Here is a 12,885-nt window from a genome sequence, read left to right as displayed (position 1 = left end):
TACTATCTCTCTCTGTCTCTCTGTGTGTCTCTCTGCCTTTTCATCAGTAATCATTTACAGAGCTGGATTTGAAGATATAGAAATAAATAGCTCTCAAGGAGCTCAGTCTAGTAGAGAAACAGACACAGTTACAAGAAAGTAGAAGTGCTATATTAGCGGTAGGGACAACATGCTGAAGAGTTCAGGGAAGGCTTCAAAAAAAAGGATTACATTTCAGCTGAGTTCAAAGATCTGAATTACCAAGTGGCCAGACCTATGGGTCACTTTTTAGAATTGAGAATTAGGGTGTTGTTGAACAGCATGGCTTTCATGTTTACTTCCCAGTCTGGTGGACTTGATGAGGCTAAGAAGAGGAGGCTGGGGGGACAGTCTGCTTTTAGGAACAACATCAGGTCCAGGAAGATTTCCTCTAGGAGTAACGATGTACAAGAACTGGGGGCATAGAGGTGAGGCTAGCTGGGAATGAGGAATGGTTAGGAGTTGGGGATGTGAGGGGTGGGTGGTGTGGTGAGAGAGAGGGAGGGATGGAGAGAGAGAGAGACAGACTGTGGGGTGGGGCAGGGAGAAAGAGGGAGAGGGAAAGACAAAAGGAAAGAAGGAAAGGTGGAGAGTCGAAGGAGATAAAAAGGAGGCAGCACACAGGTTCTGCATTTTCAGCTGACCTCTCAAAACACTATTTTAAAAGATCTCTGGGAAGAGAAATTCTGCACACTTCCTTGGTAACATGTTCCAATGTTTATCACCCCTCATTGTTAGGAAGTTCTGTATTTTTTTTTTTAAACTGAAGTCTCTTGTGTGGCAGTTGAAGCTTTTTCTACTCTTTGTGTAGATGGAGAATAGTTACCATTATACACATAATAACCATTATATGCTCAAAGAGTTTGTCACTTATCAACCTCCATTTTTATAAGCTAAATTATCCAGCTTCCCAGAGTCTTTCCTCAGAGGACTTATTCTCAAATGTATTATTAATGAAGCCCACAAACTCCTCCCTTTCAGAGCAGTCTTGGCTCTGCTATTTCATATTCTGGTCTTTCCAACATTCTCACCAGGATGCACTTATGTTAACTGAGTTGTAAGTGCAGTTATGACTCCAGCTCCTTCTATTTACTTCCTTTGCTCTGTGTAGCCCAATTCAAGCAGTGTAGGTGGTCACAGGTGGGTGTCTCCTTCCTCCATTCACCACTTTCTTATGATTTTGTGAAAATCCCAGGAGTGGAAACCTTTTATTGGACTTCATCATTGTGACTTCGCTTGTGGTACTTTCTTAATCTTAAATAGAACTCTCTCAGGTCTCACCTAAAAACCTTACTGACTCCAACTCCCCACTCCCCAGACTCTCAGGCAGTAGAAGCCTATCATGATTTATCAGATCCTCTTTTAAGAATAATGCTGCATGTTCAAGAAACCCAATCCCCATGGCAACACTGCTCAAAAGACCACTTGTTCATGTCTGACCATATCTGCATTTGGAATAAAACACCAGGGTCATTGTGTGGCTGTTTCTCCAGGGAGGAAAGGCAGGAAGGTCCAGAGAGCCCCTGTCCCAGACAGTCCCTGAAAGACCCCAGGCAAGAGCTTTAGTGTTTTCCCTGCATTTAGCAGCAAAAGATCGGATCTACTCAGTTTCTAGATCTAGCCAATTTCAAGATGCCGAATGGGGAAGCCATTTCCCTTCAGATTTGGGCAGCTTCCAAGTCAGGCTTATCCAGTGCCCAACATTCAGTCCCAGCTAGTGTAGTGTAAAGCACACAGACTCCGTAGTTAGGAGATAAGCCTGTAAGCCCAGGTTCTGCCCTTGACACATCTTGGGCAAATCCTTTCCTCTCCCTGACCCATAGTTTCTCCATTGGTGAAACGATGAGTTTGGCCTTGATGATTCCTCTCAGTTTCCTCTCAAAACTGAGGTTCCATCAGGAGGAATTACTTACCCTTGGCAGCCAGGAAATTTCCCTAGCCTGGTTGCAAGGTTTGCTTCTCCCTCATTGTTCTCCGAGCAGCATAGACACGAAGGATAGTCCATATTAGGCTGTGCTATGTCCCAGAATTTCCAGGTGTAACACTGATTTTTGAACTAGACGCTGGCCTGTGGGTAGTCTTGACTTCAGAGTCAAGACTGTGAGACTGCTGTGATAGCTAATACAATATTGGAAGAATTACAGCCAGAAGCTCCAGTCAAGGAGAATAATGATGGCAGTGTAAACAGAATGCTCACTCATGAAAATGTTAGAAGGCATTTGGGGAAAAGCCCTTGCTGTGATCCAGTTCTGAAGCTGGTTCTCTTTGCTATTCTGCAGCTGGGCTTAGGCAAGCGTGCTTCTCTTACTCACACGCCTATGGTAAGTTGGCCCAGAGAGGAGCATGACCCTTGGCCCAAGATTACTTTAGAGGGTTGAATTCTTTCTCCGGATTTCCTTACTTTAACAGAGCGCTTCAGAATACAAAAGCCCAAAGACTTTTGTACTTGGAAAGTTACCCTTTGTAGTCTTACATGAAAGGATATATACATTCTTTTCAAAGCTAACCTTCATGAAAGGGTATATTTTGTTAACCTTTTAGCTAAGTCTAAATTGTTGAAAGAATAACTAAAAGAGAGAGTAAAAGTGTGTGTGTGTGTGTGTGTGCGCGCGCGCGCACACGAGCGCACGCATGTGAGAGAGAGAGAGAAAGAATGTGCATGAGTTAGTGTGAGAGGGGAACAATTCTATCAAAGAAATGAAATTCAATGAACATTTTTATAAGCTAAATTATCCAGCTTCACAGAGTCTTTCCTCAGAGGACTTATTCTCAAATGTATTATTAATGAAGCCAACAAACTCCTCCCTTTCAGAGCAGTCTTGGCTCTGCTATTTCATATTCTGGTCTTTCCAACATTCTCACCAGGATGCACTTATGTTAACTGAGTTGTAAGTGCAGTTATGACTCCAGCTCCTTCTATTTACTTCCTTTGCTCTGTGTAGCCCAATTCAAGCAGTGTAGGTGGTCACAGGTGGGTGTCTCCTTCCTCCATTCACCACTTTCTTATGATTTTGTGAAAATCCCAGGAGTGGAAACCTTTTATTGGACTTCATCATTGTGACTTCGCTTGTGGTACTTTCTTAATCTTAAATAGAACTCTCTCAGGTCTCACCTAAAAACCTTACTGACTCCAACTCCCCACTCCCCAGACTCTCAGGCAGTAGAAGCCTATCATGATTTATCAGATCCTCTTTTAAGAATAATGCTGCATGTTCAAGAAACCCAATCCCCATGGCAACACTGCTCAAAAGACCACTTGTTCATGTCTGACCATATCTGCATTTGGAATAAAACACCAGGGTCATTGTGTGGCTGTTTCTCCAGGGAGGAAAGGCAGGAAGGTCCAGAGAGCCCCTGTCCCAGACAGTCCCTGAAAGACCCCAGGCAAGAGCTTTAGTGTTTTCCCTGCATTTAGCAGCAAAAGATCGGATCTACTCAGTTTCTAGATCTAGCCAATTTCAAGATGCCGAATGGGGAAGCCATTTCCCTTCAGATTTGGGCAGCTTCCAAGTCAGGCTTATCCAGTGCCCAACATTCAGTCCCAGCTAGTGTAGTGTAAAGCACACAGACTCCGTAGTTAGGAGATAAGCCTGTAAGCCCAGGTTCTGCCCTTGACACATCTTGGGCAAATCCTTTCCTCTCCCTGACCCATAGTTTCTCCATTGGTGAAACGATGAGTTTGGCCTTGATGATTCCTCTCAGTTTCCTCTCAAAACTGAGGTTCCATCAGGAGGAATTACTTACCCTTGGCAGCCAGGAAATTTCCCTAGCCTGGTTGCAAGGTTTGCTTCTCCCTCATTGTTCTCCGAGCAGCATAGACACGAAGGATAGTCCATATTAGGCTGTGCTATGTCCCAGAATTTCCAGGTGTAACACTGATTTTTGAACTAGACGCTGGCCTGTGGGTAGTCTTGACTTCAGAGTCAAGACTGTGAGACTGCTGTGATAGCTAATACAATATTGGAAGAATTACAGCCAGAAGCTCCAGTCAAGGAGAATAATGATGGCAGTGTAAACAGAATGCTCACTCATGAAAATGTTAGAAGGCATTTGGGGAAAAGCCCTTGCTGTGATCCAGTTCTGAAGCTGGTTCTCTTTGCTATTCTGCAGCTGGGCTTAGGCAAGCGTGCTTCTCTTACTCACACGCCTATGGTAAGTTGGCCCAGAGAGGAGCATGACCCTTGGCCCAAGATTACTTTAGAGGGTTGAATTCTTTCTCCGGATTTCCTTACTTTAACAGAGCGCTTCAGAATACAAAAGCCCAAAGACTTTTGTACTTGGAAAGTTACCCTTTGTAGTCTTACATGAAAGGATATATACATTCTTTTCAAAGCTAACCTTCATGAAAGGGTATATTTTGTTAACCTTTTAGCTAAGTCTAAATTGTTGAAAGAATAACTAAAAGAGAGAGTAAAAGTGTGTGTGTGTGTGTGTGTGCGCGCGCGCGCACACGAGCGCACGCATGTGAGAGAGAGAGAGAAAGAATGTGCATGAGTTAGTGTGAGAGGGGAACAATTCTATCAAAGAAATGAAATTCAATGAACAACTCAATTTACTTCTTCAGGCATGTGCCTATTCATTGTGTCTAAGGAAATCTGTATTCAATGGCTTCTAAATCACTTTCAGCCACAGTAAGTGTGTAAGGCCTCTGTGCATTCTCCTTCCAGTAAGGGCCCATATGCAGTGATCGGAGTCCTTGCCAGAGGCATTGAAATCTGAGTTGTAATTCCAGAGCTTCTAGCCTAGACAACTGCGTTCTGTTGCCACTAGAGAGCGTGTTCTCCCAGTGCTCACCCATTGGTATTTTCCCCTACACATGTACCCTGCCCTCTACTACTTGCATTTCCCCAAATGGGCCATGATCTCATACTTCTGAGAGATTTAAGGATGCTATTTCCTTTGCTGGAATGTCCTCCCCCATCCATTTCCCTCATCCTTAAAGTTCAGGTGAAATACTGTTTTCTCTGAGATGTGGTCCCTCACTCTGCCAAGGGAACCACACGTTCTTCCTCTGTGCTCCCACAGCACACTGTTCATACTTTGATGACAGCATTTTTCATACTGTGCTGTAATTATTGGTGTATACTTCCATGATTCTAACTACTCTGGGAGATTTTTGAGGGAAGGAACCATTTTCCTTCATCTCTGTATCTCTACTCCTGACAAACATAAGGTACTTATCTACTGTCTAGTGAACGAGTGAGTAGGGAAGAAAAAACATAAGAGCTGTAATTAGAAAGTGCTCTCAAGTCTACTCATTGCAAAGGTAAGTTATCTCTGGGCTTGCGTTAGGAGCAGAGGATGTCCTGGTCCAAGCCAGGTGAGCATTCTAGGTTTGCTATAATTTCTGTCTTAAAGGGATGTGACCAGAATTAAAAACTGCATACTTGAAAGTCAAATTTACTTTCTTAAAAGACAGAATATCATGGTCAATGCCCAGGTTCCATGGAAAAAAGTTTCCTCACTGACTCCAGCTCTCTGGCTGTTTTCCAACTTTGCTCAGCTAGGTCTGCAGGAGGGTAGCCCATTCCTCACCTTCTTTCCAGCCACCAGAGTATCCAAGTGCTCAGAGAAGTGGTAGGCATCAGCTGAAGCCTGTCTTTTTGGCCTTGTTTGGGGTTGATAATCTATATTCTATAAAGTTCCAGAAATCTTAACAGACACAATTGTTTCACTTAAAGCATTTTAATGAAAAAATAATTTATTTCACTCTATTTTTCTCCCAGGTCAGAACACAGAAACAAATAGTTGGAAACTGTTCTGCCTTTGTGTTCTCTTCAAGTAAGCAAGCACTCATACAAGCTCTTGGGCCAGTCCCATGGCAAATAGGCCAGAGGCTTACTGACCCAACAATGGCACAATGGATTAGCTCAGCCAGACCTTCTTTGAAAAGAATAAAAGATCAGGATGTTACTCCAGTCTAATTTTTCCATTACAGACAAAATGATATTAAAACTGCAAAGCAAGAAGTACCTTCCCTGACTATTTGAGAAATAGGATAGGAATAGCTTTTAGGCCAAGAAATAGGGTGCTAACATGTTTCAGGAGGTAGTATACCTAGGACTTCATTCATACCTGATCACTGATTTGAGAAAGGAGGGGAAGAAAGAAGCAAGGAGAAGGGGAGGAGAAGGAGCAAGAAAGAATAAAGGAAAGATATGTAAATTGAATTGTATGGAAAAGGGAGCCAGAAAGAAAAGTGAAACCAATTTTCATATGTTGCCAGAGAAGCAATTCTATCTTTCATGGATCATCACTGAAAAATGATCTCTCTTGTTTCTTAGAAGCTGCAATACTCAAAAGATCCCATGTGATTGACTAAAATAATGGAGAACCAGCATTGAAAATCTATAATATAAAAATCCTACTCCCTGGCTTCTTTTTCTTCTAATTTTAGAAAAAGACATGACATGACAGCAATTTTATAAAATCAGCTTAACTTACCCTTTTTCTTGTTTTTAACTGGACCTGTTACAAAAAGAAAATAGAAAATTAAATCACTGGAAATTAACAGAAAATGTTTATTTTCCAAGACAGTCACAGGACACTGCAAATTTGAGGAAGCCTCATGCCAAGGGCCAGGTAGGTAATTGGCAATGTATTTCCCAACTATCAAAACTCACAAGTCTGTTCAGTCTGTTTCTGACTGTTTTCTGACTGATTTAATAAGAAATTTCCAGGGAAGATTCTTTCCTAGGGAGAAAAAATATTTTAGACTTAGTCTTTGGAGTAAGGGAATGGGTGCCCAGAAACGTTGAACTCAACCTTAGGACAGCATTCCACTAATTCTGCGAGTCCTGAGATTGAAGAATCATGAATTCAGCTGAGGAACTGACATGATGTCTCATGCGTTGAAGCTGGAAGGAAAAAAGGGCCATTTTCATGGAAGTTGCAGAGCAGTGGCACTTTACTCTTTAGTCACTTCCTTATTGTGATTGAAATTAGGTTATTAAAAGAGTGCAACCGTAGTATATTCATGTGGGGGCCACGTGCACTCTCACTGTAATTTACCGTAAGTTAATGGACACTTTAAAGAAAGTGTCAACATTTTTTATCGACAATGAAGTCACAAGCATTTTCTTGGGAATTAATTCCAAAGAAAATAGTTCTAATCAATTGAGAGTACTCAGAAAACCAAGGCTTTTCTCATACAGTTGGGCGACAACCACTACCCAGATGTACATGGTTTATGTGTCTCCTAGACATGTTCTTCCCTCCTGGGGACTTGATTCTCTTCATTCTGTAGGTGTATGTGATTTTCTTCAGATACAGGTATTTAAAATCTGTTCCAAACTCCCATGAGGACACTGTTGGACAACATTAAACCACTGAGCTTACAAAAAGAACACCAAGCAGTTGTATGTTGTTTTACAGTTTCTAAAACCTATTTCCATCTATCATCTCATTTTATCCTTGTAACAACTCTGGAATAATCTTTACCTATAAGAGTAGGCTCTATCAGATGTTCTATCTGAGCAGGCTTGATAAGAAACCAAGTGTAGCCATCAGAGCTTGCACAGGTCCCTTGAAAACCAATGTCTGTGTAGACTTTTTAAAAAACTTATTTAAATTAGTTTCAAGTATACAGTACATTAGTTAGACATCTATATAGTTCATAAAACGATCCCCCCAATTGCTCCCTCCCTCCCCTGATCCTCCACATACCCAACACATTAATGCTAACTTCATTCACTTGTCATGCTCCCCTACCCCGTGACCATCCATCAGCTACTAATTTGCACTTCTTTAACTCTTCACCTCATTCTCCCAGCAACCCAAACAACCCTCTCCTCTGTCCGTCACCAAATTGTACACTATATTTGTGAGTCTGTTTTTGATTAGTTTGTTCTTTTTATTCCTTCGATTCTGCATATAAGTGAAATCATATAGTGTTTATCTTTCTCTGTGTGTACACTTTTTTTGACAAAGTAATATCACGGGCAACAGTAGGATTATAGTAATACAGGGGATGTTTTATGTTGAGTTTAGCAACCTGCTGCACTTAAAAGTCACACATCTCTATTCTTTAATCCTCATTTTTCTCCTTTTCTCTCTTCCCAGTCTCTTGTGCTCTTTCTTTGCTGCCTATCCTTTGTGTTTGTAATAGCTTTGAGAATTCTTGAGAATATCTATGGAGGTTCTGGCTGGGAAACACAGCTACACAGCCCATAGTTATTTTAAGGTAAGTTAAAACCTCAGAAAGATTCGTGTTATTCAAGATGTGTTTTGAAAATTTAAAAATAAATGTATATACTTCCAGTTTCTGGCTTGACCTGTCAAGAGCTTGGGAGTTGTCATTCTCAAAATCACAACAAGAAAAAACACTGAATGATGTCAAATGTAATTGAAAACTAAAGAAAATATTAAAAAAAAGAAACAAGCTGAATAAAGTTAAAATCTACCTTCAGAATTGAAGCCAAAAGGTAAACTGCTGTCCTGAAAGATGGAAAGACAGACATGTGGATACAGGGAATCCCAGCTTACCAGGAGTAGAAGCCTACATCGAAAGCCAGTATTAGTAAGAACACTTTAAAACTGTAATGGAGGTATTTATCTGAAGAAACCTAACACAGTACTTTGAAGGGGTATGTGTATCCATATTCTCATTGCAGCATTGTTTACAATAGCCAAGATATGGAGGCAACCTGGGTATCCATCAATGGATGACTGGATAAAGAGGAGGTGGTACATATATACAATGAAATATTACTCAGCCATAAAAAAAGAACAAAATATTGCCATCTGTAACAACATGGATGGACCTAGAAGGTATTGTGCTGAGTGGAGTAAGTCAGGCAAAGAAAGACAAATGGCATATGATTGCACTACTATGTGGAATCTAAAGAACAAAATAAATACACAGACAAAACAAACTCATAGACACAGAGAACATTTTGACAGTTACCAGATGGAAGGGAGGTTTGGGGGCCTGGGTGAAAAAGGGGAAGGGATTAAGAAGTACGAATAATTAATTAGTAGTTACTAAATAGTCATGGGGATGTAAAGTACACCATAGGGAATATAGTCGATAATATTTTAATAACCATGCATGGTGCTAGGCTTTTGGTGGAGATCACTTTGTAAGTTATATAGATATCTATTCACTATGTTGTACACCTGAAATGAATATAATATTGTATGTTAACTGTACTTGAAAAATAAAAAATATATATATTAAAAAAATCTGTAAAAGAAAGATTGCTAGAGGCTCAGTGTGGACTAGCTTAAGAGCTAAAAACCCCAAGGGGTCCAGTCTTATAGGGGCCCCCACACTTTCATGAGTTTTACCTTTAAGAGCCCTACTAGGTTCTCACTGTGAAGACTAGAGAAAAATTGCCTTGTCTTTCTGGCAAGGGAAGAAAAAAAAGTAGTCATTTTGAAGTATACCCAGACTTTTCTATTCTCTTTAACAAGGTCTGCCCTCAAGGAAAACTATTTTATCAGAGTCTGACTGGGGTTTTACCAGAGCCCAACTGACCTGTGGGACAGGAAATACCTAACCCAGTAAAAGATTGAGATCTAACCATAGGACTACGGAACGCTTCCTTTCTGCTCACACTTTACCACCACATCAACAGGCCTCCTGTGTAACAGCAGTGGATTACAGCTAAGAAAACTGCAAGTCTCAGACCTTACTAAAGGAGTTTCTAGGGACACCCAAAGACAATACGATGAGACTAAAACAAAAACAATAGAAGACATTTTTGCCTCTGACACCACAGCTACAGCAAACAGTAAACACTGCTAGACTCCTAGTCAAATAAACATGAAAACTTACACTACAGTCCTATCTACCTCAGTTACTTTTCAGTACATTATATCTGACTTTTAGCCAAAAGTTATGAGGCATGCTAAAAGGCAAATATGTATACAGACACACACGCAGTCTAAAGAGGTACACCAGGCATTAGAACCAGACTCAGATATGGCAGATACTTTGGAATGATCAGAACTGGAATTTAAAATAACTAAGATTAATATGCTAAGGGTGCTAAGGGAAAAATTGGACAATATGCAAGAACAGATGGGTAATATAACTAGAGAGATAAAAACTCTAAGAATCAAAAGGAAATGCTAATCCACATTAATACAGTCAACTGATCTTTGACAAGGAGCAAAGAATAAAATGGGACAAAGATAGTCTTTCCAACAAATGATGCGAGAACAATTGGATATCTACATACAAAAAATGAGTCTAGACCTTGTACTATTTACAAAATTAACTCAAAATGGATCACAGACCTAAATGTAAAACACAAAAGTATAAAACTAGAAGATAACATAAGAAAAAACATAGATGACCTTGGGTATGACAATGACTTTTTAGCTCTATAAAATAAATAATTTATGAATTTAACTTCATTAAAATTAAAACTTTCTGTTCTGCAAAAGACAATGTCAAGAGAATGAGAAGACAAGACACAGACTGAGAGAAAATATTTGCATAAGGCATATTTGATAAAGGACTGTTATCTAAAACAAGCACAGAACACTTAAATCTCCACAATAAGAATACAACGCAATTAAAAATGGGTTGAAGACCTTAACAGACACCTCACCAAAGATCTACAGATGGCGAGCAATCATGAAAATATGTTCCACATCATATGTCATTAGGGAAATACAAATTAAAACAACAATGCTGTACCACTACACACCTATTATAACAGCCAAAATTTGAAACACTGACAACACCAAATGGTGGTGAGGATATGGAGCAGCAAAAACTCTCATTCATTTCTGGTAAGAATGCAAAATGGTACAGCTACTTAGGAAGACACAGCTTATGGAAACATACTCCTACAACACAATTCAGCAGTAATGCTCTTTGGTATTTACCCAAAGAAGGTGTCCACAGAAAAATTGACACATGGGTGTTTATATCAGCTTTATTCATGGTTGCTGAGACTTGGAAGCAACTAAGATGTCCTTCAGTAGATGATGGATAAATAAACTGTGGTAATTCAGACAGTGTAATATTCTTCAGCACTAAAAGGAATTTATGTATCAAGTCATAAAAAGACACGAGAGAATCTTAAATGTATATTACTAAGTGAAAGAAGCTAATCTGAAAAGGGTACATGCTATATGATTCCAATAGTGGAATCGTATGATTCCAATATGACATTCTAGAAAAGGCATGATTATGAAGACAATAAAAGGATCAGTCGTTGCTAGGGGTTGGGGAGTGAGGGATGAATAGGTGGAGTAGGGAATTTTTAGGGCAGCGTAAATATTCTCTACAATACTATAATGATGGATAGATGTCATTATACATTTTCCCAAACCCACAGAACATACCATACCACGAGTGGACTGTAATGTAAACTATGAACTCTGGGTAAACTCTGGATGGCAGTGCAGGTTCATCAACTGTAACAAATATACCGCTCTAGTGAGGGATGCTGATCATGAAGGAAGGCTTTGCATGTGAGGAAGCAGGGTATATATGGGAAATCTCTTTACTTTCTTCTCAATTTTGCTGTGAACATAAAACTGCTCTAAAAAATAAATATGTAAATAAAAAGGAAGTGCTAAAAATAAAGATAAACACAACTGATAAGCCTTTAGCTAGACTCAAAATAAATATAATTAAAAATCAAAGAGATGTTACAACTGATAACAGAAATATAAAGGATCATAAGAGACAACTATGAACAATTATTCACCAAAATTGAACAATCCAGAGGAAATGAATTAATTCCTAGAAAAATACAACTTACCATGACTGAATCATGATGAATAGAAAATCTGAACAGACCAATTACTAGTAAGGAGATTGAATCAGTAATCAAAAACCTTCCAACAAACAAAAGTACGGGACAGATGGTTTCACTGGTTAATTCTACCCAACATTCAAAAATTAAAACCAAGATTCTAGGGCACATGGCGGAGTGAGAGACATCCTCAGATCTCTCTGCTTGAAACAACAATAAGATGAACATCTAAAACTGCACAAAAAACACCCAAACTGCACTCCAGCACGTCTGAGCATGAGATCTGAGCCGCAGCCCCCAACCCCTAACCTAGAGGACCCCTTCCTCCATACCCTCCGAGAACAATCACCATGGAGCCCCAGGGGAATCTGAGCAAATGCTGCCAAGACTGTCGCTGACAGTGACAGGGAATGAAACAGAAGGTAGCGAGTGTGATTAAATACATATAAGAAAATAAAAAAGGCATTATTTAGACTTTATATAAAGCAAAGATCCAAGAGGCTTAGATGCCACCTACTGGAAAACAAAAGAAAAGCACCTTCTTTGCAGCAGGCTAAAAAGAGACAAAGCTTTCTGGAAAAACAGCAAAATACACTTCCATTAATGCCCAGGCAGAGAAATAGTCCATTAAACACCATGAACAACCAAAGTGACAAGGCATCTCCGGAAGAAAGAGAAAAATCTCCAGAAAATAAACTTACAGACATAGAAATATACAACTTAAATGACAGAGAATTCAGAATGGTACTTTCGAATAAAGTCAGTGAGTTCTGAAACAAGTCATATCAACAATTTCAGGAATTGAAAAAACAGCTAGATGAGCAGAGCAAGGAGATAGAAACACTCAAAAGAAATCAAATTGAACTTCTGGAGATGAAGAACACACTGCAAGAGTTGAAAAATGAAATAGCAAGCTTGGGAGATAGAGCTGACAAAATGGAGGAAAGGATCAGTGATATCAAAGACTGAAATCTAAAAATAAATCGGAAGAAAGAAGAGAGAAACCGAAGAATGAAAAATAATGAAAGAGAGATACAAGAACTAGCTGATACCTTCAGGAGAAGAAACATGAGAATAATGGGCATTACTAAAGGCGAGGAAAAGGAGCCGTGACTAGAAAGCATTTTCAGACAAACAGTAGACGCGAATT

At 39.7% G+C, this 12,885-nt stretch overlaps 1 protein-coding gene across 12 annotated transcripts in view; it reads right to left on the bottom strand.

Annotated features, from left to right (window-relative positions):
- Positions 1–12,885, bottom strand: part of EDA (ectodysplasin A) — a 284,129-nt gene that overhangs the window by 10,856 nt on the left and 260,388 nt on the right. For all 12 annotated transcript variants that reach the window (XM_006908514.3, XM_015586754.2, XM_015586757.2 and 9 more), the window contains exon 3: positions 6,463–6,486. In XM_006908514.3, the coding sequence (XP_006908576.1) occupies positions 6,463–6,486 (24 nt within the window). The remainder of the gene's footprint in view (positions 1–6,462; positions 6,487–12,885) is intronic.

Source organism: Pteropus alecto, unplaced genomic scaffold (genome assembly GCF_000325575.1).
Source record: "Pteropus alecto unplaced genomic scaffold, ASM32557v1 scaffold312, whole genome shotgun sequence".
Taxonomy (NCBI): domain Eukaryota; kingdom Metazoa; phylum Chordata; class Mammalia; order Chiroptera; family Pteropodidae; genus Pteropus; species Pteropus alecto.
Note: the sequence above shows the minus strand (reverse complement) of the source record. Positions and strands in the feature narration are given on the sequence as shown.